The following is a 27,212-nucleotide window of genomic DNA, read 5'->3' as shown; positions in this document are numbered from 1 at the left end:
CTTATATACAAAATAGCAATAAAGGAGAAACTACAACAAAATACGTGATTAGTTAATGATGATTCATTCACCTCTCCTAACTATACACATGCATCTAAGCTCATGTTTTAAACATTTAGGGAGGTGAGCTGATTAGCATGCTCGTTATTCACAAGTGGGTGTGTATTTTAGTATTATAATTACCTCAGGTTACTATAGGATGCACTTTTATCTTGACTTTATGCCAAAATAATGCAAAATAATGCACACGTTTCCAAGGCAGCAACCATAAAACCGCTAAGCAGAAATGTCCAGCTTCCTTACCTCAGGGTTCTCTCTGCTGCCCTTGTTCAAGACCAGACACTTCCCAAGCAGCCAGCATGACCAAGGTCAGATACTCCTCTCTCAGTCGCACAGAGCTGTTCGATTTGGAATCTTTATCACTCTTAACCCTTTTCTTCCCACATCAGGAGTATCTAGATGTTGTTGAAATTACTTTTTCTAAGATGCCCTTTTATCAGTAATATTTGTAGGGCTTGGTGATTCTGAGAGTTGCTCATTGCAGTTTGAACTGGAACCGTTCAGGTAAGGTCAATGAAACCAAGCAGTTGGACCCCACTGCTTGTCTGTCTACAGTATCAATATTATTGATGTACCCAGGATATTTTCACCACCTCTGCCAAATTTACAGTGTAGCAATTTGTAATTAACCCATCTCTGAGTGTAGATGAAGTGTTACATACCATGGCCAACGCACCTAATCCCACCAGCAGATTCCTGCGGCTGAAGCAGTAGAAGGTGATGTGAATCGGCGTTTATTTTGAACACCTTTAAAAGCTACGGCTCAGCAGATAGTTGTTTTTTTTCAGTTCCCGCCTGTTTGTTTCGGGGGGGTTGGCTGGTGCAGCAGCCCTGAGAAAGGCTGGGCCTTCCCCACCGCTGAGATCTGACTCCTCCTGCCCACCACCTGGACTTTCCCGGCGCTGGCGGTGCCCATTGACACGTACAGAGTCGCCGGGAGGTGGGGCCCTCAGCAGACCCCAGCAGGGCATGGAGGGGACCGCGCCGGAGGGCAGAGCGGGTGGGTCGTGGGGAGCAGCCGCGGTGAGGTCGAGGACTGTCCCTTTGGGTCGGGACCGCCACCCAAAGTAACGCCTCGGGGTTGGGAGCCCTCGCTGGTGGGCGATTTTGAGTCTAAAGCTTCGGAGCAGTATTACTTTCATTTCGCATCCGAAGCTGTGGATCACTACTTGTGTGTCGGAGGGCTAAAGAACTTTGATCAGAATCAATCTATTTTGAGTCGGCCTTGTCTGGTTTGTGAGCCTCTGCGACAGAGGGAGAGTTGACAAACTTCTCTCCATCTCTTACTGACATTTACTCTTACAGACATATAGAAGAAAAGAAGGCTGAGGGGAGACCTTATTGCTGTGTACAACTACCTGAGAGGAAGCTGCAGAGATGCAAATGTCGGTGACTTCTCACAAGTGACAAGTGGTAGGATGAGAGGAAACTGCCTCAAGTTGTATCAGGGGAGGTTTAGGCTGGGTATTGGGAAACATTTCTTCACAGAAAGGGCTGACAAGCACTGCAACAGGCTGCCCAGGGAAGTGGTGGAGTCACCATCCCTGGACATGTTTAAAAGATGTGTATACATGGTGCTTAGGGACATGGCTTAGCAGTGGACTTGGTAGAGTTAATGGCTGGACTTGATGATCCTAAAGGTCCTTTCCAACCTAAAGAATTCTGTGATTCTATTCTATGATTCTATTATCTATATGCAGAACTTGACACAAAATGTAGAAATGGGACAAATTTATTATGAGTGATGATTATCAAGATCCTTGATTTATTAAAAGTACCTCGATGCTTAATTGCCACTTAGTGCCAAATAAGCACTTAATAAACCAAAAAAAAAAAAAAAAGTGGATTAAATGTTATACTCCAATTATATAGTACAATGAATGGATTATTTTGGTTGCAAGTTGTTGGATAATGACACTATTTTTTAGAGGTCAGCTTCTGACTTCAGAGAACCTATGCTAACTTTCCACATCCTGCAGTAATAGAACTGTTTCTGTCATCTCTCTGCTGCATGAATTATTAATATTAATGCTGCTATTGGTAACAATGCTCACAATTTCTCATTACCTGCACAGAGTTACAGTTTAAGATTTTATATTTCATCCTGTTGAAAAGCAGAAAATCAGGCCAGGAACTGTGAGCTCCTCCTCATTCTCCCCAGCTGTTCTTTGTATCCCTAAAAGACTTGAGTGGATGTTCCAGGCGTAGTTCAGGTAGGGAAAACAGACTGCAGCCAAATATTTGTTTTCCTGGGCATCCTTTCTTTCTGAGCACCCATACTAGGGGTGTTTGTGTTGAGATTGGGGGTTTTATTGGCAATTTTCTTAGTGGCAATTTTTTTTTATTCTTCCCTGAACCAAAAAGATCAAACTGGATGCAGCAGCAGATTTCCAAGAACCTCACTGTTAAGCCAAGACATTCATGTGTGAGGTTCCCAAAAACAGAACACACAAGCATTATGAGGCAGCTCAAATCTGCTATGTACTGACGTTTCTGGGGGAGAGCATTTTCTGAAAAGCATGGATTTGTCAGATTCCATGTGCTGTACACTTTTTTGTGGGGAGGTACCAGCTTCAAGGTCTGGTCTTCCAACTCCAATTGAAATTGGTTGATGCCAAGATCAACTACAGAAGACTAGCCCCCAAAAAGTCCACATTCAGGAGAGAGAAGCACGAGGCCATCAGACCAGATACACATTTCAGAACTGCTTGATCACAGATACAGTGTTTGCATAATTACTGAAGTGTCCTGTACATAAATTTTGAAGTAGACATTTATTGGCGTTGACAAGAAAAATCTCAGCAACCAGATGTTTAAAAAAAGATGCCTGGACGTGCCTCTAAGGGGAAAGAGCTAAATCTGACCAGAAGAATTTTTTATTTTTCTTTCAACTGTGTATTAATGAGGTTAGTCAGCCTGAAGTCTAGACACAATACCAATACTGTCACAAGCCCAATGCATCAGGAAAGAGCAGAACTGCTGCTGCAAGGCAAGCACAATGCAGTGCTAATTAGCATTGGTATGAAGTCAGTCTGAATGTTAAACAGATGACTTTGTGCTTTTACCACTGTCTTGAAGATACTGGCAACTTTTACTCCCTCAAATATTATTAAAAAGTAAGAGACAGCATTATGTCCTATAAACATCAGCCCAGAGAAAATACTCTAACTCTTAAAAGCAGCAACTGTCAAGCTGAGTAATGGCTTTATTTAATTTATAGTTCCACCATCTGCAACAGATGCACTGCAGTCCACAGCAATAATTGCTAAGCAATTAGTAGCCACTTCAGCATGAATAATGCTGTAAACAGTAAATCACCAAACGTGAATCATTAAAGTACATGCTGTGTACAGTGGAAGTACAGGTAGCAGCCTCTCCAAATGTTTAGTTTAAAAATCTTTGCAGGTTAGTAGAAATCTGGGTCATCTTGTTCTGATATGTAATCATTCTGTACAAGGCAAACAGGAGTACATCCCTCTGCTTAACAGGGTGAGATGAGCAATTGCAAAGTAGCTCTTCATGGCAGGCATTTTTTTGGCAATCTTCCCAAGGCAGTTGTGGATTTGATTAGCCACCAGGACTGAATTCACTGCAGCAGGAATTATTCAAATATGGCTACTGGCATGCCAGGAGAGATGATCAAACATGTGATGGATTAAATAATTCAGGAGAAATTTTTGTCTTTAACTGATACACAAACAGAACATACTTTCTGCTTAAGCTTGCTCATGTCAAATCAGCCTTATACATTTAAGAGGAAAATAACTTTTAGAAAATAAACTTGGGGGAGTTTTTTCGTTTGTTTTTATTAAGATTCTGGAAGATGAACTGCTGAATCCATCTACAAACTCACATCTGAACCTACCTAGAATGCAACTGCATTAGAATTAGTACAGGGGGTAAGACTTTTCTCTAGCTACCACAACAGATGACCACAACTCTAACCCAAAATAGCTCCCCACTCTCCATCTTTGGGAAGCTAACTAGGTCCTTTTTGAACATTAAGGATATCCAGAAAACAACTGCATACTAACTGGGGAAAAAAAAAATAAAAATAAAGATGGAAATTTGTTCTTAACCCCAAGGATGTTCTGAAATGGGCAAAGGATTCACAGCTTTGTCCTCTCATCCCTAGAAGATATATTATGTAGTTAAAAACAGACAAGATTTCTCTTGAGGATGTGATCCATGTTCAATGATTGTGGGGACAGAAGAAAATATTAGTCCCAGAAGGCAGAGGGAGGGTCAGAACATCAGAGGGAAGTAAAAGCAAGCACACCAGCCATACTCAAAAAGAGCTATGTGATGTACCAAACCCACAGCATTTGTAAAGTGAGGATTTGCCACACCATCTGGAAAAGGTGTTGCATGTGGTCAGAGTAAGTCACTTGTACAAAAACCAGACCGTTAAATGAAGTCAGTAATAAAGGGTGTAATAAATAGTCAACAACTAATGGAGGGATGAGAAAATCCTTCAGAAAAGTGTCACTACATCCAACTGTTCTTCACAGACTAAGGTTAAAAGCACAGGGAAGGCTCTATTGCAAAATGTAAAATGGAGGAAGGGACAGTCCTCAGTGCACTGCAGGTTTAAGATTTTGGGCAAGAATGTGCTTTTACTTTCTGCAAAATAATTAGCAAGCAAGTCAAATAAAATTAGACTATCTATGCGCTAAACTGATGGACAAATGACTACTAAATATGATTTGTACCTACAAAAGTTTATGCAGTTCTGTGTCTGGTCCACTCCGTGATCTAAAAGTCTCACTGGAAGAGCAGCAAACACAATATACAGTTGAGGAAGATCCAAAATCTCAGGTCTGTGGAGATCTAGTGATCATTTCAGTAATATCTGGCCAGGATAGGCTGATCAAAAGAGTTCCAATTACACCTTTCTGGTTTCAGCTCATGGCACAAACTAGAATTGCCATGTGTCTATCAGTTAAGCTCCATCAGCTGTTTAAGCAGAGAAGGAATGCTTTACTCCAAATCCCTGCAAAATTATTTTCTTTAGAACAAAGAATTAGAAAGACCACACACTTATGAGTCATTTTATGAAGCAAGGGACCAGAGCTTTGCTTTGGTAACAAGTCCTTATAATAAACCTTTGTTTCCTCAGCAAAGTCTATAAATAGTTACATCAGTGGAATGATGAATTTAAATCTTGCCATTGAAAAGGTGTGATTTAGTAGTTACACTTGTTGAGGTTTTCATCATTTACCTTTTCTTGAGGTTATCCTTTTTGGGGCTGTTTGTTGTGGGTTGTTTTTTTTTGTTCTTTTTTTTGGTCTCAGCATCTTCAAAGTCATCTTGAAACTTACAGTGCAAACTAATAGCCAACAAATCATACATTTCTGTGGTCTTTGACTTTAACATCCTGGTCATCTACATTTCTGACAGCTCTAACAGCACAAAAAGGCGTTGGCAGGAAAAAACCCAACCAGAGCAACCTCTGCAAGTTGTAGGATATTTGTTTAGCATGGAAGTATGTAAAGCCTTATGGAAAACGTGGACTCTTGTACACTAGCTCCACATAAATCCTTCCAGTTAAGAAAAGGAGGAGAAACACTGTACAGTGGCCAGTAAATGGTTTTGAAATAGTGTAACAGCTTCCTTCTGAGGGACAGTTCCCACCTCTTCTAGTGTCTCCTGCAATACTGCTCAGACACATTACTTCACTGCTTCAACTTCCTCACTGGGCATTGCACAACTGCAGTAAGAGAAGAAGTTATGCTGACTAGTGTTTTATTTTTTGCTGCACTTTTCCAAGTAACTGAAGGCTACTGAAAATGCATACAAAAAAATAAAACTTTCTCATGCCTGTAGATTACATAGCAGTTCAAGCATCTTGGGACCATTGCAAAACAATAATGCACAGCATTTGAAATTAAGAGCATTCTGGAATTAGTCTGCTTTACTAAGGAAGCAAAGCTCATGCAAAAACACTGCTGACATTTCATTCCATGAAAATCTGTAGTTACTCAATAGTTTGGGGAAAAACATACAGTTGGTCAATTTTCAAAGCAGATTCGGGAGGTGAAAAGGTACTGGAAAGGGATCCAACAGAATACAAACTCATGTGGTTGTTTTCTGTAAGGATTATGATTTCAAATGAGGACTGAGCTATCTCATTAAGCTAACCCTGCACCATTATTCAAAACAGTCGTCAGATACCCACTGGAAACCCAAGCTTCATTGTTTCCAGAACCTTTGAAATCATTTCTTCATCCCCACTGCAGGCACTTTGCTAGAAAGCAAGCTTCTTGTCAGTTGCAGTAAGAGCATGTTTGTGTTCATGTGCAACATGTGACAACAGCTACAGAAAGGTACAACTTAAATCTTTGTAGACAATTTGATCAAGAGCTTGTTTTAGTATTTAGTATAGGAAACTAACAGTCCAGTTTTTAGGGCAATGGAAAAAAAAAAGACCCAATTTCCTTATTTTCTCATTCTTTTCCCTAAACTTTTGCATCTAATGCCCCCAGCTTAAAAGGCAATATTGTTCTAGCAATTATTGCTATATAATCAGTGCTTTAGCTTGTGGTATGAGTCCCCCACATGTCCCTCAGCACTGGAAGGAAGGAATAAAACCAAAAGAACACATTTGAATCCAACAGTAGTTTATTACCCACTCATTGCAGATGAAGTTAGACACTTCAGTTACCAGTCAATATGAGTTTAAATATTAGTTGTCAACTGCAGAAAGTGTACAATGAATACAAACTCATTAATGATAATATAACCAAAAGTTCTGATGTATTAATTTTAAAAACTTCAGTTGTACACTGTTATACAGAAACCATTTATGTGATACTCAACTAAGTCAGGGCTTGCATTTGAAATTAACTTTTTTTTAAATAAAGTTCTCCAAGAGGTTGAGAGACTGGGGGTTACAACTGCATTATTCCCTGAAATACTACTAATACACAGCCTGACCTTAGACAATGCTGGCTTATATTTTATGAACAGTTGCTTTGTCAGGGAATAGGGAATACCGTAACAAGAAAAAAACTATACATAAAAATTAAGCAATATATTACATCTATACTGTACTACAGATTTCATATAAATCAAGTATAGGCCAAATTTTGGCATAATTTTTAAGTGCATTAAGTTTAATACAAAATCCCCCTCAGACTTTGCTCTTTTCAGGTTGCTAAATCCTGAATTAGTCTTCTTCAGTTATGATATTTTAGACATCTATCATTGTCTGAAGATCTAATTTCTGTTCCAGGAGTATCACCCTTGTCTTCCTTTACACTTTCTAACAAAAATAAAGTTGTGGGAAAAACTTAGTGACTAATTTAGTCAAAGCTTAAAGATGAATAAAAATTCTTCAACTTAAGACTTTTTATTTACATTTATGGTATCTTTAAGGTAGTATTCTCCTATGTACCCTCTACTCTTTGATCTTAAAGGAACAGTTACTAATTATACACTGCAAAAACCAACTGCTTGGCTTCATATTGTTAACTGGACTCTTACCAACATGCAAATTATTTCTGGTGCAGAATGGAGTGCAAAGACATTTTACTAACGCATAGTTACATTTGCTTCAACTCCAGTATGTGATACTCACTTTTTAGAGAACACCTAAGGAGTCACATCCTCTCTGACACACGTCATCACATTTTGTTTCCAAATTAACCTTTGTCTGCCTTTGTTTCAAGAAGTATTTTAAGAAGAAAATCAACATTAGTGATACAATGAATCCACTGACAAATACAGTATTTACAGTATTTTTAAAAGTAGGCTTATAGTTGTTGTTTTTTTTCTGAAACAAAAAGGTCACTTAAGCTTTCCACTAGAATAAAGTTCTGGCATAAAGTCATTCAATGAGACTTCCTCCCATGAAAAAAGTCAAAGTTTCCTTAAAGTAATTTTGTAGAATATAGAAATAAATTGTATAACCCAGAAACATTCTACATTAGACCAAATAAAACCACCTAAGAATCAGTTACAGTAAATTGAGTCACAATAAGCAAGAAATCAATTCTCCTGTCATCATTTTATCTACTGATATTACTCTGGCATCTTGTCCTTCAGCATAACCACAGTACAGAGGGACAAGTGTCAATTAAGTGTTGCAAATGTACAACCAGTTCCAGCTACTGAGAAACAGCTTCCTAGTTAAGCCCTTTATAAGTCTAGTGAAAACTGGGCCAAGTATTATTTTAAAAAGAACAATCTCTCAGACCTCCAAAGCAAGGGAAGGACATTTACACCTTAGAAGGTTAAGTCACTTCACACACACTGATGCCTCTACACGTCAGGGTTCATTCCCAATGTCATATGGAAGGAACTAGAACTCCCAGTAAAGTTAACAGGAGTTAGACATCAATGCCCCTTCATACCACTGAGTCATTAAATATCTTATGTATTGTGTGTGGAAAAATCTCTAGTTTGTATTGAGAAAGCAAATACTGAAATAGCAACAACTTTCAGCACAACAGATGTATTTACTTACAGCATGCAAGGTTTGTTTTTATGTATTTGAGCAGCAAACAGCCACTAACAGCCCTTAAGTATTTACAAGTTCAAAATTACAATCTTCACATAAGTAGCAATTGCTTACAAAAAGTTCAGGACACTCCCTGGGAAACAAGCAATAAATTGAGTAAAAAATACTGAAAGCAGTAATTAAAAAAAAAAGAGTAGCAAAAGAAAGCAAAATAGCTTTTAAAATCCAGACAATTTAACACTGTTCTGGTAAAAAAAAAAACAAACCAAGTAGATAAACAAAATACAACTCCCTTTGGTTTGCCAATTTACCTTAAAATAGCTTCTTCCCCTCCCCAATTTGCCAAGTAAGTGGTAAGGCAAATGTGATCAGAGACTGAAGAGCTTCATAGCTGATCACACAGAAGATGCTTCAACCCCAGTTCATGGTATGGGACAGAAAAGTAACAGCTTTTTTTAATAAACATGAAACTTCTTTTGAAATATTAATTTCTAAAGCTTCCCCACAATGCAATGTATATGTTAGTTCTGATTGAAGGCCAAGTCAGAAAAAATCTTGCTCCTGTGTTTAAGGCAGTCCAAGACTAATTCGAGTGTCTTCAGCTTCTTAGAAAACAGAATTTTGTGCCAAATTACACTCTACATGACTGTTAGTTGCAGGTTTTCTTTCATACAGTAATAAAAAAATTTAACTCACAGCTTTCTGTAATAAATGTGTTTACATCTGCTTCTATAAAGTACTAGTGTTTCTCTCTTTATGACAATTCAAAACTGAGGAAGTCACGAGCAGTGACATATGAAGATGTTTTTGCACCACTTCGTGGAAGGTTTCAAGTGTATTATCTTTCTGAAACAACATTTAACTACCTTTTAAAGCTGTATGAAATTTATTTATAAGTGATTTGGTACCAGCTGATGCTCACACTAGAAACATTTTTTGTGTTCCACTCTAGGAATACCTTAGGGCAAAGAAAGTGCTCCAGTACTACCTGCTGTTTTGTAATGCCTGATTTGGAGGAATCTTACCTTATTATTTAACAAAAATATACTAAAATACAAACACTTAAGTTGGGATTTTAAATTTTTGCATTTTGGTGATTCTTTGTTCTGTAACAGTATTCATATTGCATGATATTTTGTGCTAAACTGACCTCTTGAACCTAGCCCCTTACAAAACATGAAAATAGAGTAAAATCTTTTTCATGTAAACTTCAGTTAAGTTTTTGCAGTCTTAGAGACAGGGTTGTAAAGGTGCTGTATAAACATTCTGATTTACATTTCCTGTGTACTAGACTATGTGGTACATGGAACATGACATTTTGAAGTTACCCAATGTATAAAAATATAAAATATATATCTGTGATTAACAGTAGAATAAGCTACAGTGCTATTTTCCTTAGCCTCTTGAAAGCCCTACCTGCAATGATTTTTTCACCCATTCTGCATCTTCCACAGTGGATTTTATTTCCCATTAATAGTAAAACAGAGCAAGCACAGCTAGAAAAGACAGCTTTAAGAATGCTCTTATGCTGTAAAGCTGAAGTTCCTAGAAGTCAAATATGTACCTTAAAAATTATTTTTTCTCACTTGTCTCTTCCATGCCAGAATTGAAACATTTTTCACTACAAACTGTAAAACTAGGATATTTAAGGAGAATATGCCCTAAGTTTCAGATAAAGTTATCCTATTATATTTACCATGCCTCAGATTAATTTAATATAATTGGAACTACACCACTTGGTCAGGGCTTTAAGCATAAGGCATTTTGTATAACATTCCCCCAGCTACTTATCCAATGACTATCTTATTGTGTGAAGCCACACCAGTGGAAACCCCTCCCTCAAGTTACCTTTTACTGCACATTCAGGATTAAACTGCAAAAGAGGAACAGGGAGAAAAATCAAATCCAGAAATATGCACTGAAACAAGCTAACCATGTTCTACTAGATAAGGTCTTTTCAACTGCAGGAGCTGTTGAACACACCATCAGTTTGATATAAGCTCAGAGCGGTGCACTCTGAATGCATTGAAGAAAAAATGCACCCAAAAAGTCACCTTTTCACAGCATCTAATGCCAACGTACCTTAACTGCGGCTGCCTGGAGGAGAGAGATACAAAGCTAATTTTGTTAATTTACATATTAACAGTTTGGAGATATGAGCTCCAACACAAAAAAAGCCCCCCTCCAGTTCCAAATACTGTTGACAAAAAACATAAGCTTTGTATTCTAGCTAATCAGTCTACTTCCCAACCAAATTATGTTTCTCCTGAAAAAAATCTACAATACAAAACTAATTCATGGCTGGCCAGACAACAGGGCAGCTCCTCCTGCAGTACAACAGTTCCTAACAGAAAGACCAGATTAGGCAACACATTAACACAGACTAAATGAAGCACAAAAGAGGCGTATGAAATTACAGTTGAAGGGTCATATTCTGCTCATCACTGGAAAAAGGATCATGAAAAGTTGAAAAGTGTGTAATAATTCAGTAAAACATAGATACGCACAAACCAGGTTTGCACTGATCATGCTGTCCTGACTGCTCACAATCTGCCTATCAGAATTATTAAAAATTTGATTATTATCTAGTCTTACAGCTATCTAAATTGGATAAGAGTGATTATCACCTTTAAATCCAGTATGTTAATGCATAAAAATACTTTTTTTTTCTAGAATAAGTATTATATTTTATAAGCGAATATCTAAAAACAATGGTCCTTCTACATCTTCTACATTAGTTTGGAAGAATAAGAAAAGCCCATTTCTTTGCAGAATGGGATGTTTTTATTGTTTATATGTTTAGGTCATTAATTTTGACTATCTGTCCACTGTATAAACAATCTCCAGAAAAATATATGCTCTTCCAGTAACTTACAACACTCATTAAAAATACTTACAAAAGGGATTATTGTCCATTTACAACATCTTGAACTTAGGGACATAATTCTTAGGTCTTTTCATTTATGCAATTGTGATCAGGCTAAACTGAGTACGCTGGTTAACTTGAACCATGCCAGCAACATGGACAATCTAACATTTTAAAATATCTGCCTAATTATGTAGGATTTTAAATAAAATTAGGCATTTTTACATCACAGTATATATGGCATTTCTTAATTTAGCAACAGAAAGGCACAATTATTAAACCATGAAATACAGTACCTGAATCATATGTACTCTAGTGATATCTACCAATGCCAATCCAGACACTACTTTGTAGAGGGGGTGGGGGGCTAAAAAAAAAGGCTGCTGTTGGGTTTTTCAGCAAAATTCAACCTCATTACGAGTTTGGTCCATGACAAGTGCCTATTGGCTGAAACATCTTGAAGCAAGACTTCGAGGGAAGCAAATCTAGCAGTTTATGGTCCAATAACTTGAATAAATTACTACAAAGTGGCAAATAGATCATGAATGGTGCTTTCTGATCAGCTGTCAGACATACCTGTTAAATGTCAGTGTATGCAGGTACTGAACAACAGACATTCCATATACATTCATTGCATCATACACACACAGACTCTGTTACAGCAATAAGACTATAGACACAGCATTTATAGAGTTCAGCACTTCTTGGGGGCTGATATTTGACTTCTGGCCCCATACCATACCCAAAGATGTGCAAAGTTCTTTAAATGCTTTGCCTGCTACGTATTGCTGTTAGAGTGAAGGCCCTGCTAAAGCCAAGCTCGCTGGCCTCCCCTTTGCAAACTAGTGCACCTCTTCAAAAAGCAACTAGCTCTGTTCTCCCTATTTAGAGTGCTAAAACTGTATCAGGAAAGACCAATAAAATGGAAGAGGCAAGGAACAATAAACATGAGGGAGAACCCAACTGTTCCATACGTAATATAGCGATAGGGAAGCTCGACTTCCATGCGTTGCCTGGCTTTCCGTATATCCTCATGTGGTACGCGGAATATTCTACATGCCAGTGGAATCGTGGCTTTTTTCATGGCTATTTTTGTTAACAACAGGACTATGACTCCAATCAACAACCTCAATATGGCTTTTCCAAACACAGTCACAGTGAGAGAGGAAAGAGATAAAGGTAAGGTATGGGGAGGAGGATCTAGCTTTAGACCCATTAGGTAGTTAACGTGAGAGCCACAGGCTACTCCAGCACCACAGCCGAGGATCTGAGCTGTGTCTCCTCGTGAGGTGCTCCAGGTGTCTAGAGTGAAAGAGAAGATGCCCAGGGCTAAATGGAGACTGATGATAATCAAGGGTGCGTATTTGTAAGTTAAATTGAAGTTATCAATCAGGTCCACAACTGGATGGAAGACAACCAAGATGAGAATAGCATACAGAAATCCAGCAATAACATCCTGTGAAAGAAAGAGAAACATACAGTATTAGTGTAATAAGTATTTTTTTTAAATAATGTAAGTTACATTAGCACAAAGACAAGCCTAGTTGCTCTGTTGCTAAAAGCGACTTGGGGATTCCCACCTTTTCTCATTTGCTGTGCAAGATTAAATAATTTTTATGTTAAAGGTAAGAAACTGCATTTGTTCACCTATTAATAGGACATCTGCATCATGATCACATGATTCTATATGATACAATTCTATGATGAATGATCATCAGTAAAGCTGTGATCAAGCAATCCATGATCAAACGAAGCTGTTTGCTGGCTACAGTGATCCCAGTCCATGACTGGGGCATTCCAGCCTGCAATCAGCACAAAGCTAGCCCAGCTAAATATGATCTGCCAACTTAGTTTGCTGGAACAGCTCAACAGCAGATCTAAGTGCCCAGGTGCCAACACACAGACACGCTGGCAGCAACAGCTGGTAAGGCAGCCAAGGACCCCTGGAGCTCAGACCTTCTGCTCCAGCTTCAGATTTACAGATACTGCAAGTATGGATAACCATTTCAGACTACTCAAGGAGAGGAAGAGGTAACTTCTGTGGCTTCATAGTTGATTTTTGGTTTTCTTATTGGTTTTAGTGTCTTAATTAAAAGGTTATTTTAATTAACTTTTAATTTAGCATTACCTTTCAGTTACTGTTGATTAACCACTCAGTTTATAGAATTATCTGCAACTTTTGTCACCTTTAGTTGTTAGAAGGAATTTGTGGAAGGCTTTTTAGAAATTCAAGCACTAGAAATGAAACCACCTTCATTCACAAGCTTAACTTTTCCTTATAAGCTATAATTTTTATTCAGTTTCACTAACTGAATGCTTAATAAAAGCTCTAACATAACTGACTGTTATGAAAGTCAGAATTTAATATCAAACACTACAGAGGATTCAGGTATGAAACTGTTGCATAGTTGATGTTGCATGGTTGCATGCATGATAATATGCATGGCGTTTTTTTGCATGACTCCTTAAGACATTACCTGCCAGCTGACACTATCAGCTGAAACATCAGTTCATCCCATTGTCGTCCACACAACTGGTTTTGACTTCAGAAGCTTCCTAACCACTAATGCAAATATATCATTCAGGTTTTCTGAGCTGCCTTATTTTCACATGCTCCTGTTACACTACGTTCATCTGCCAGATTTACTACTTGCTACCAGGCTTACTGTTTTCTGCCTAGCTTTCCTCCTAGCAAGTGATCTGTAGCCATCCTTATCAGTGGTCTTACATTCTGATTATGATTTTGGAGTGTTCTTGTTTTACCATTTTTACATTGCATGCATTTGTGTTTCACTTTATTTTTTTAAATCCATATTAAAAACTGTTTTTCAAAGATGACAACTTTGCCATTTAGTTCTTTAGAAACTTTGGTAACTAAAATCCTAGCATTTTAGGATGGCACTCTGAAATCCACATACTTTGAGTAGTTGACACGGAACCCAACTGGACATTAAGAGATGTAACTATTCTGTTCTTATCTGGTAGGACATTCTAAAGAAAATTATATATAATTACTGCACCATAAAAACTTAAGTGTGATGAAAATTTATAAAATCAGAACATTAAAATAGAAGGCTAGTAGGATTATTTCTTACCAAAATTGAATGCATTCCCATATAAATTCGACTACAGCAAACCAAAGAACACCAGCAGAATGCAAGGATCAGTCCAAATATAAGGGGATACTGGCAGGGAAAAAACGGAGAAATTGTATTAGAATCTGGAAGAGAATTTTTTTTTTTTTTTTTTAAATCACACTATAATAATTCTATAACTAATTCCAATTCATGCAACTTATGCTTACCTTTTTCCTTGCCCTAGCCTACCCAAGCCTATCAGACCACCTCAAGTAAGTCCACTTCTCCTCAAGTCAAAACATTATTAAGTCAAACTTTTCGTTTGTCCTCTTCCTTTGCATTCACATATGAATTTTAAGGACCTGGTCATATCTTTTCAGGCAAAGCAGCTTTAAGTGGTACAGATCTCTGTAGCAATCCTGCCATGTTATGATATTTCAAATTGTCAGTATGGGTAGAGACAAGCTTTGTGCTATAAACTCTAAGTTTTACACTGAATGTTAAAAATTATCCAGGTAGAACTTAATAGCTTCACCTTTCTCCTGAAAAGGAACAACTCTTAATAATTTACAAATTAATTCAATTCCTTACACGCTGTTTTAAAGTTTCTGCAATCCTTGACTCTCTGAGCATCAGTATGGAACACCTAGAATAGCAATATTTTTTTTTGTTCTTTACAAACCCATATAAATTTCCTCTTACAATCAATGTTTGTTGCACAAAACTCATCAAATAATGCTTTCCAATTGTTTCAGTATTTTTTATTAATAAGGACTGTTTACCTGGAAGAAAAGAGTTTGTTTTAATAAACTCATGTCAGCATGTGCTGAAATTTAGTATTTTAACTTTTTAGGCTTTGGATATAAGTCTTCTAATTCACATCTTGCAACACACTAAGAAATAATTCCCCAGTACCTTATTGCAAAATGTTGTTCAAGACAGGATACAGCTTCTTTTTTTCAGTATTAAAAATAATTATTAGTTCTATAAAAGAAGCAGTCACAAGACAAAATGGCATGTTTCCAAAAATGCTGCACTTCCCACAGGAAAGCAATGATAAACATTTTCAGTATAAACAGGCAGTCTCCAATCTCAGAATAAAACCTAAGAATTACAGGCAATTTTCCTGTAGTTTCCCTTACTCCTTTTTATGAGTAACCTGCAGGGTAGAATATCCAATAAACTATAGAAAGTATAGAAAAAAAAGTATATGAAGTTATATGTCCTTCAAGAAGGTCACTTAGCAGATTGACAAGCTTCTAAATCAAGTCTTTCAATGAAAATTTTGAGAAAAGATTATCAGTCTTCTGCATTATCCCAAGATTCTTTGAATGCTCCAGGACCATGTGAAGATGACAACATTTTCTCCAGCTAACAAAATTGGGAAGCTTACTTTTCATGTAAGAAACAGATTTCACATAAAAATCAGTTCTAAATGCCCAGCTCACAGTTGTGCTACATCTGGTTTAAACTTTAATTCCTGTTACAACTTTTTTCTCAATTTCTACTACATTCATCTACAAGTTGTACCTAATCAAAACTATGTACTTAATTTCTAACTGAAATGATGAAGGAACAAACTCTGTATCCTGTCTTTCAGAATTCTGCTATTAATAGGCAATAACCCAGTAACTAGGGTCTCACTCAAGACATGACTGCAGAGTTATCAAATAGCAGCCACGAAAGTAATCCTTGTACCCTGAGCTACACCACCAGAACACGTTGCAAGTGTAGCCCCCATGGACCTCAGGGTGGAACTAATGGTCCCTGCTCTGGGAAGACACTCAAGCCAGTCTTCCTGCCTGGTGCTGCTTCACTCTTCCCTCAGAGGGCTACCAAGGCAAAAATGCTGTATCTACAGGGATAGGTATACCCTGTTTCCTCTGAGGTAAAGGGGAGCTTCTAGCACCCCTTTACCTGCTCCCCAAGATGAAAGCCTGAAGACTGACTTCTTGTTTGTCAGAGACTAGCAAGGGAAGATGTACTACCTCCAGAAGTAATGCAAACCTCTTGACCAGAACATTTACTGGGTGATAGAGTGACCTTGCATGTGTTCACAGGTGTGTCAAAAGTTTCAAACTGTAATAACAGAATGGTTTGGGTTGGAAGGGACCTTCAAGATCATCTAGTCCCGACCGTCTGTCATGAGCAGGGACGCCTCCCACTAGACCAGGTTGCTCCAAGCCCCATCCAACCTGGCCTTCAACACTCACGGGGATGGGGCTTCCACAACTCCCATGGGCAACTTGTTCCAGTGTCTCACCACCCTAACACTAAAGAATTTCTTCCTAATGTCTAACCTAAATTGCCCCTCTTCCAGTTTTAATCCATTTCACTTGATATTCTACATCCACTCATTTTTCCTGGCACACATCTTTTGTGTTTTCAGGCTCCAATCAGGGGTAAGGCTTTTCTTCAATAAAGACTAGGGGTAAGGCTTTTCTTCAATAAAGACTTCCCCTGTGTTTCTGAAATAGCTGACAGAAACAGAAGCTGGAGCTTTAGCAGGAAGCCCAGTGAAGTGCCAGGCTCAGCAGGCTATAGCAGCTAATGATACCAAGGGTAAGAAGTTAGGACTGTAAGGGAGAAGAGCTTAGAGAAGCCAAACAGCAAGACCCAAAGAACAAGGAGTATGAAGAAAAAGCTGTATGTGGAGTCTTGTTTTAAGAGTCCTGGGCAGGTCTTTGAAAGTAGCAGGGAGAGCAGGATAAATTCTGGAAATTAAAATTAATGCTGGTTCTCAGTTAAGAACTCTCCAGGGAGGGGTGTTTGAGGAAGAAGGAAACTGTCAGAAACTCCAACTTTGAATAAAATTTTGGAAAGAATACTTGACTCTGTCATATCTCACTCTGTTTTTAATAGCATTGAGAACAAATTTCCACTGAAACACTTGAAAAAACTCGTTAGTTTAGTTCCTGTGTAGCAAAGCAACAGTATCCAAGAGCCCAAACATGTCCCATCATATCCCCAATAAAAAGCCAATTATACATTTAACCCTGATTCATATATTCTTACAGTAATGAAGAATGTTTGAGTTAATCCCAGACAAATAATTCTTAATAGTTTTAGCAGAACCTGTCCACAAATGTGTCTGCAAGTATTAGGCACATGCTGATTTATGGTATTTTTAATGCATTAAAACAATAATCACAGAAGTCCTAAACCCAGTTCTTTCTACCCAAGAGAGCTTATTCACTGTATTCAGTCCAGTATAAGAAAAAGCAGAAGATTGAAAAATTTTTTCTAACTTCCTCCAGAATAATATTCCATAATACAACTGTTAAGTCAATTTTTGTGATTAATTCCCACACGAAGCATTCTCCTTCACATTTCCCCTATGTAACCAGTATGCTTGGATAACTCTCAGTTTATGTTTGAAGCTTACTTATCAGTCAGTAAAATAACTATCAGTTTAGATGAAGACATTTTTATGTATGTATAAAGTACAGAACATTTGAGCTAAATATTTTAACCTTGATCTGTTCTGATTTTTTTCCAATGCTATATCCATACCACTCGGCACTGCCCACATAACTGATCTTATTTTCTTCCCACAACCCTTGTACCCACCTGCTGAGCATCACAAAGCCATGCGTACCCTTTGGGGCTCCAGAGTTCACTGGCCTCTTCTGCTTCAACACAAATAAAGCACAACACCCTGTCTCCTCCTTGGCCTGTTTTCACTCATACCATTTAAAAGCAGCCACTGGGTTTGAGAATTCCTAGAACACTAAACTGGTAGCACCTGCTTAAGATCTGCCTTGAGGTGATAAAACAACCACATATTTTGTCTTTACATGTAGGAATAAGTATATAAGGTGACTAAAAGAGAAAATTAGCACTCCCACACACCTTTTAGCTCAGCAAGACAACTGCTCAGGAGCTTGCCAAGTCATAACACCAACAGGGGGCATCACCTTGGTCCTTATTAAAAAAAGCTGATACCATAAATTAACTTCCAAATTATTGTCTGAAAATAATGCAGTATTGAGGCACCAGCAAGCATTTTGTAAATGTTTCATCAAATAAAATAACTGCATGTCTTGCATATACACATTTGGGATACCATGGTGGTATATCTGCAACCTCCCACTGAGCAGGCATACAAAATCCTCCCAAATACCAAATATCTTCTATCAACAGAGTGCCTTAAGAGTCTTAACATTTCTTATAAGCCCTGCTCTACAGTAAATAGTGGATTTCGCAAAGTTTCTCTTCCATTCACAAATTAATCTTCAAAGAAAAAGCCAAACAGCTTTTACAATGTTTTCTAATTAAAATAGGGATATTTTATGGAAGGTTAGTGTGAAAACCTTAATAAAACTCATCTCAAGTGTTCATGGACAAAAGCTATAGTACTCATTTTTTTGGTGTTTGCTTCAGTCTCTTATTTTGGAGTACACTGCATTCACAATTTTGAAAGTTGACAGTTACCAATTACCTTTGATTTACAGACTTTTAGATCTTTTTTATACAGTTGTGTATATAGACACTGACACTCTCTACTTAGAGATATTAAAGCAAGACTGCTAAATTCCAGCACTTTTACCTCCACTGTTCCTTGCATGCCAAATCAGACCTACAAAGGACAAAAGATCCCAAGTTCACTTCTACCCTCTTCCCCAGTTCACTGCTATTCCTCCTCATTTAGGCATCAGAAGGCAGACTGGTATCATACCTCCTTTTCAGATTAGGGTCTGAAATGTTGTCAAAAGATACTCATGAAAACCAGGTTTCATTCTCTCAGCTTCTTCTTTCTAATAACAGAATTGACATACCTTCATTCTTGACCATACTCAAGAGTCACTTAAAAGAGTCAGATATGCAGGAACAGCTCATTTTAGACACAAACATCTCAAACCCTGCCTCCATGCCCTCAGTAAGACCATCCCATGTATATCCTAAAAAATCCATTATACCTCCATAGTTACCATGCCACCTCAACAATTTTGTGTATGGGGAGCATTGATTGAACTGCAGAATCCCTTCTTTTTTCTAAATAACTAAAAACAGCTTGTGATTTGAAAATCTTATCCTTATACAAAAATAAAGACACTCCCACAGTACTCATTCTGAACTTCAAAAATCACACATAAAACCAACGTTAACCTGGCACTTTTCTCCATAAGTATCCCACATTCCATACTAGATCAAACCAGTGATATCCAGCTTCCACAAATATTTTTCCAAGGGCTGGAATAAAACTTTGATAATACACATAAGCATGTAGCACAAATCCAACATTAGAAGATGAGGTGGAAGTAGATGGAATTAACAACAAGGCAGAGATTGGAGATAGAAACAAATGCAACATACAGATTAAAAAAAAACCTTTGCTGACATTTTGGCTTGTAAATGCTTGAATGGTTGTTTCTCTGAAAGTACATCCATTAAGAAAGGTGTCCCAGTTTTAATGTATATAACTAAGGGAAAGATCACCAAGCATGTTATTAGAAAAAGGATTTAAAGGGTTAATTGGTTTCTTAAAGTCACATATTATGTTAAAGAAAAGCTAGGAATGAAGTTAATTGAGTAGACTACTCATCATCTTGCAGGCCTTGATTTTGTTCCCGCATCCAGACTCTTGTTTTAATAAATTAAACTGAATTCTATTGAATTAAATTGAATTCCAGTAATTCCAGCTATTCACTGGAAAATATCAGTGAATAGCAGACTTAGACCCAGTAAATCTTAGAGATTTTTTTGCCTTATGTTTTTAATGGGAAATTCCCATTTTATTCTAGTACATCCTCCAAAAAGTGCTTGCAAGCTTTTGACTGGATCACATGGAAAATGTTTCCCTGAAGTGCCTATCCTCCTCCCTCCCCTTAATCTGACTTTTTGCCAAGTGTCTTAGTAACATAACCATTGTTTAAAAATGCTCATAAGGAAACAATCTGTCCTAAAAGCTTTGACCTAGGTCAGAAAATGCCTCCTTTCATAATGGAACATACTTAAAACACGCTCTAAATGCTTGTTTCTTTATTTTTTAAAAGCACATTCTACACTGGAGAAATCTTCAGCATCCACAAGGAGTTCCAAACTAATTTCCTAATGTTTTCAATGTTCTATGGTATTACTCCATTACCTTTTTTTAATATTACAACAACTCAGAAGTTCAGCTTGAGTTTGAGACAATTGTTTTGGGCCAGAATTCGCTAAATGAATCCTAGAAGCACTTGCAGCATCATGCTTTTAATAAGATGTTTAGGCTAGGTGTTGGCAATAGTCATATGAAAAACCGTAATCAATTTTTACAGGACACTGGTTGGCCAGAGAAGTATAAAAAGCACAGCACAAACGATTTTTTAGAGGGAGCAGAAAAGGGAGAAGAGAATGATTTAAAAGGAAATACCACTTTTGAGTCATTTTAGGAAAAATAAAGAGACAAAAGTCTGTCTTTTCAGAAGAGTCTAAGTGGTAATTAACACTGGTTAAGTTACATTTATCAATTATTTCCTTCTTTCTTCCACAGCATAACAATTTGAAAGTGTTAAGTGTCACCACAAGAATCCCTTCTTTAAATTCCAAGATAAAGATTTAAATGCCAGCACTGCAGGCAGTTAAAAGGGTTAGTTCTCTACCACACAGCATCTGAAAAGGAATCCAAGGGTTACAACAGGAATTTAAGCCTGTTTCTTCTTTTCCTTACAGTAATAACAACAACAAAAAAATCCCTCCCTGAAGACACCCAACAAGAACCACCTACAGCTTACTCTGCTTATGCCCCCCACACCTAAAAAATAGGTTTTCTGCAAAACATTTTCTCAGGCTTAAGCAACAGACTCTATTTGAAGGTCTGAGACTACAGACATTAATATGGCCCACAAAAGGTCTTACCACTCAAATACACAAGGCCAATGCTGTCCCTCCAAATCCCCATCCCTCTTATTTGTGTGGGCAACTCTGGGTTTCAGATCACTCCTTCCGCTATGCTTCTCATGTCAAGAGAGTTTTTGTTTGATTATTTATTTTAAGAAACACATGCAAAAAAATCAATTAGACAAGCACACACCTCTTGGGCTTCTCTGAAAGCTGAGGCATCTCTTTCTGAAAGAAGTTTGTTCTTGTTCTTACACACAGACTTTGTATACAAGGGATTGCCTCCTATGTGTAGCTGCCTGTTTCATCGTTACATCTTTCAACAAGGACAGATACTTAAAACTAGAATTGACCACTTTCTGTAGAATTCTCACTGTAGTAGTGTTGTGACTAGCCTGCTCATCCAATCCCAATAACCAATTATCCCCCGTCCTCAGTGGGGAACTGAGGGAAGTCAGCCTTTTGAAATGAAAGGGCAAGCAGACAATTCTAGAGGTGCTATTTAGTAGTGGTCAATCAGAATCACAGAACAATGTAGATCCCTGTGAAATTCCAATACAGATCCTGTCGGATCATCTCATTTGATTAGACTGATCATCTTTGGTTGACAAAAGAAAAGGTGTGGATCAAACACTTCTGGAAAGATTTTTTTTACATTCTTACGCTATTGGTACTGTGAGGAGTCAGTAGAGCACTAAGTAAATGAAAACTGAAAAATAGTTTTAGGCATGTTAGTCAAGGAAACCATTACAGAATGGATGCACTCTTCTGGGGGTTCAGCAGTAGTGCTTATTAAGGTCATTATAATCAGTGAGGTGGAAAGACAGTCACTGGTGACAGAATCTGCATATAAAACATGGACAGACAAGTACATAAGGAGGACAATGTTGTCATATTTAGTGATCTAAACTGTTTCAGAACATGAACCCATTCAGACAATGTTGGTTAATGTAGTTACAGAGGCCAGCTACTCATCAAACAAGGCTCTGGGCTCCTGCTGAATATCAACTTAACAAAGTTCATTCAGTGGCCTACAGCAAGAGTCAGCAGCTCCTGACTCAGCTCATTAATGCAAAGCTCAGGAAGGAGAGCAAACCCATCACTTCCTAATGCAGACAACTACTGCTACATCCTGGAGGAACTCTGAGAATAAAGAATATTTTGTCTCACTGATGATTTCCCCCCTCTTCTCCTCAAAATAAAACACTGGGGTTCTGACACAGTCAGATACCATCCTAACTAAAGTACCATGTTTCTAAACCAAAGTTTCTAATAAAACATGTGTGGATATATATATATATTTAAAGTCAGCAGTTCAAAGTAATCAAATCTATTTTAAAATACAAATAAGATTTCTAAATATAAAAAATACTTTTTCTAATAGTCTCAGCCAGAGGCTTTTGGGGATTTTGTAGATAAATAGCAGCTCACACTCTCTCTTACTCCCCCTTTTAGGACACAATATAAACCAGCCTGGCTCAAACTGTCAATATTTCAAAGAAAGCAGGTTTTCCCCCATGTGATAAAGTATAGCTTTTCCTACACCATATCAAGATGTAAAACCTTACTGTCTTTTAAGTGTTTGTCCTCCTCTTTCGGGTATCAGAGCTTCAAAGATGGAAAGAAAAATATTAACATCCCTGCCCATGCAGGGGGTTTGGAAATAGACAATCTTTAAGGTCCCTTCCAACCCAAACCATTCTATGATTCTATAATACTCCTAAATTCTTATGAGTCTTTGGCATCAGCATTCTATTTCAAGGTTATTGAAATGTCTTTGAAACAACTTAAATCCCTGCTGAGATTAAAAATATTAAATAAATAAATATATAAAGATTATGCAAGTAGAATTGAAAGTTTCAGGCAAGCTCTCATAATACAAAGAGAAAGTGAAAACTCATATTCCACAACAGGCAGTTATCTTAACTTCTGACTTGTTTCTGTCTGAAAGTCAATTACATTGACTATTCCCTATGTCCAAAATATCTAATTATGAAAATTTGTCACAGCCATCTTTAAAATACATCATCTCTGAAAATATTTTACTTGAGCAATTGCACTTCTAAGCAAATTTTATAGTTTTACTGTGTGTAATAAAAAATCCTTTTGACTGCTACATGAAAGGAAAACAACTGTAACAGGATTACTGATAGGCATTGAAAGCTAGGAAAGCACAAAACCTAAAAAGGAAACCTACTGGAATTTAAAAATTGTTCTTAAATGGACAATTTGGGCCATGCACAGAAAAAACAAGAGCAGATTTGCTCTGTTCTCTATGTTGTTGAAGGGAAGGAATCATAGATTGTCTTTGATAGAAAAGCACTATTACACAATAGTAGGAAGTCATAGCCCAATTAAAGCAAACTCCAAATAAACTATACAGGAAAGTGATTCCCTTCTCAGTGGAGGAACCTCTTTTAGAGCAAGAGTGGCTTTCTTTGGTTTAGTACAAACTTCAGTTTGACCAACTCAATTAAAGTTACCTGTATTCCAGAATAAAAGGCCCTGCAAAGAGTTATACCTAGATCCAAGCTCACATTTAGTCTTGCTCCACTATGATGTTTCTGAATAAACAGTCCTAAGAGATGGACCCATCATGATCAAGGTCTCTGCACTTCTTGCCTACACTGAATATATAGAAAGACAGTACCCAAACGTTGGCCCAAAAGTTAAAATCTAACTATCTGCATATATTGATAAATACGCATAATTTAATAAAAATCAGTTCTTGCAGACGCTCTTCTACTCTTAATAGCTTTCTAAGAAGTCTTTTTTAACCCCAACTATTTTCAGAAAAGCATGACAAAAAATGGGTCATATAGTTTGTACTCCTTTACAATGCAAGTGAACTATGGAGAACAGCAGAAGCATGAGGTGAACACTTCACTGTCTTTAGAGGTGACTCAAAAAGATTTTCAAAATGCCATACGTTAACTTTTGATTAACACTCGGAAATAACTTACAAATCAGAAGGGATTTTTTTTTTTTAATTAATATTTTGAAATGGTAGAAGTTGGTTTCAGAGAGGTGTGTTATACTCGTTTCACATGAAAAAGGAGTTAAAATGAAGTCTCAAACAGCTTGCTTCCTCATTTCTTAAGCATGGTTCTAAATGAGTAACAACAAGGCTGAATGCTTACGGTTTCTTAGTACGCATTCATTATAAATGTTTAGTCAATTAGTACAGTATTTCACAGACCACAGTTGCAGGATTGGCAAACCAAAGATTGAACTTGTTTCCCTGGCAAAAACACCGTTTCAACACTGTCAGTTTGCTGGTTCTGTAAGTCAAGCAGGGTTCTCCTTTGCACACATGACATCAGTCTGTGCAAAGCTAATCAACTAATACTACTAAATGAGGTTTCCCACATGCAAGGAAATATAACAATCCAGTTCATTCTTCAACTGACACAAGCCCCACACATCTAACAAGTAATAATCAAATATTCAGATTGCACTATTTTTTTTTAAAAGAACACACACAACAACAGTAAGATTAAGCACCTCAGCGACAGAACGCCAGATATTTATTTCATAATCAGCCACAAAGCATGACATTATCTGATGCTTGCACAACTCTTTAAGAAAGTGATACTTCACATTTTCCTAGCAGAGACTATAAATCCTCAGCAGCTTTCTTTTGGGCACACTGTTAGCACCTTGCATAAGCAGATACATAAACTTCGGTTAAAGAGGGGACAAATAAACCCCCTAACTTTCGACTAGGTTGTAATTTAGGTCCGTTCCAACCCAAACCATTCCATAATTCTATTACTTTCCTCTCAGGCACCCCTACTCTATGCCGAGAAAAACCCACAAAGCGCCACACTGTGACAGCAAACAACTGGTGATTGTTAACAGCAACTGAGAATACAAGAGCTCAGCCCCTGCGTAAAGCTTAAAAAGAGAGCTCTCTCTGCCAAAATTACATACTTCTGACTTTAAATAGGCAGGTACTACAACAAGAATTTGTAAGCACTAGCAACTTAAGAGCAGACTTACTGCGTAACTCCTCGAACATTACGGAGCCCTCAAAACCCTAGGTGGAACATTTGTTGTCCGGGAAAGCCTCCTCCCTCATTAACTACTGAAATCGGGGCGGTGATTTAGAGAGCTGAATGCGTGTTGTGCTTTCTTTCGGGCTCTGACCGTCAGTCGTACCGGTAACAGCAAGTGCAGAAGCACATGTCTCAGCCCGCGTCAACCAGATGATCTGCAGCGTTATTTTAACCCATTTGCTGACCCAAAGTGCAATAGGCAGATCTTCACATTTTGCTGAATGAAGGTGCTGAAGAGATACGGGATTATCAGTCCCTGATAATTATTAGCACGTTAATAGCTGGAAAATCATCCGGAAGGATATCTACTCCTCAGAACAGAAATCATTTCCAGTTTATGGGTAATTAAACTAAAAGACAGCATCAAAGAAAAGGTTAAAAGCTACAAATTGACTCGAGCTACAAAGTGACTCGAAGCAATGAAGGATCATCAAAAAGTCCTTTAGTTCCTGGCTCTCCACCAAATAGTAAAATCAAATGCCTGGTAAATTATCAGATGCCTGTCCAAACCTTGTGCAAGCACTCACTTTACAAGGGATAAGTCGGAAAAACCCTCATTAAAAAAAAATTACAGATTGATAAGCAGACTTTCAATGTGCACTAAGCTAACGATTTACAAAGTCAGCAGAACTTCCACTCACAAGGCAGAATTACTGCAACAGTTCTTACCTGAGCACACTCTTTTCTTTGACAGACAAACCTCAAAAACAGGGGGAGGGGAGGAAGAGAAGACAGGAATCTCCCATTTTACCCAAACGGAGCCCCACTCTCCCCTCAAAAGAAGTCAAGCCTGTCACAGCCTCGGGGATGGAAAACACACGGAGGACACGGAGGCGAGAATTACCTGCCAGCGGCCGTAGCTGAGCAGCAGGAGAGCCAGGGGGATGGCAGTGCCCGACATGGCGTGGGTGGAGGGCATGCTGTACTCGGAGTTGTAGAAGACTTCCAGCTTCACCACGGGCGGGGAGGCAGGCCGCGGCCAGCGGATGACATCCTTGGTGCACTGCCCCAGGTACATCACCCACACCCAGATGATGATAAGTCTCCGGCCCAGCCAGGCGTCCAAGTTCCAGATGCAGAAAGGGAAGAAGAGGATGTAGAAGAGCTCGTTCCCCAGCTCCGTGCCCAGGCTGAAGAGATAGTAGAGGAAGCGGCTGCGGGTGGCGAACTCCTGGCTGCCGTCCTCCTCCGTCAGGGAGTTGCGGCGCGGCCTCCTCCTCCACCGCTCCGGGGGGCCCGCCCCGCCGGGCACGCTCCCGTTCCCAGCTGGATGCTCCTGCTCTCCTGCCCGCTCCGCCGCCGCGGGGCCGCCGTTAACCACCGGCCCCACGCCCCCGGCTCGGTGCTCCGGGTCGGCCCAGCCCGAAGGCCCCTCCACCCCGCACAGCCGCTGGAAGGCGGCCACTTTCCGCGGGTCCTGCAGGTGGGCGGCCAGCCGGGCCAGGCGGCGGCAGAGAGCCATGGCGAGCGGGCGAAGCCACCCGCGAGGAACGGGCTGAGGGGGGGGGCGAGGCGCTGCCGGGGCCGGCGGGCGGGCAACGGAGGGGGCTTCGCCTGAGGGGCAACCGGAGGGATGGAGGCTCCGGTGCGCGCCGCGGGTGAGGGGGGGAGAAAGAGACGAACCCCGCTCGAGGGCGGGCCCTGGCGGAGCGACGGACACCGCCCGACGACGCCCGGCTCTCCCCAGCCCGGGCCGCCGCCCTCGCCTCAGCCCCGGCCCCGGCCCCGGCCCCGCTCGCTCCCTCCCGAGCGCGGGCCCGTCCTGCCCCCGCCGCCAGCGCCGCGCCTGCGCACACCGCCTGCTCGCGCGGGAGGGCCCCCCCCCGCCCCCCTCGCCGGGAACCCTCCTCGCGGCGCGGATTGGTCGG

At 39.1% G+C, this 27,212-nt stretch overlaps 1 protein-coding gene across 1 annotated transcript; it reads right to left on the bottom strand.

The window, feature by feature from the left end:
• Positions 1 to 6,663: 6,663 nt before the first annotated feature.
• SGPP1 (sphingosine-1-phosphate phosphatase 1) lies at positions 6,664 to 27,026 on the bottom strand. Its single transcript, XM_051621380.1, has 3 exons — positions 26,189 to 27,026; positions 14,483 to 14,572; positions 6,664 to 12,843 (listed from the first exon to the last, which is right to left on the bottom strand). The coding sequence occupies exons 1-3, from the start codon at positions 26,804 to 26,806 to the stop codon at positions 12,292 to 12,294; spliced, it is 1,260 nt and encodes a 419-aa protein (XP_051477340.1). The 5' UTR covers positions 26,807 to 27,026; the 3' UTR covers positions 6,664 to 12,291.
• Positions 27,027 to 27,212: the final 186 nt, after the last annotated feature.

Source organism: Apus apus, chromosome 5 (assembly GCF_020740795.1).
Source record: "Apus apus isolate bApuApu2 chromosome 5, bApuApu2.pri.cur, whole genome shotgun sequence".
Classification (NCBI taxonomy): Eukaryota; Metazoa; Chordata; class Aves; order Apodiformes; family Apodidae; genus Apus; species Apus apus.
This window is presented reverse-complemented; position numbering and strand designations above follow the sequence as displayed.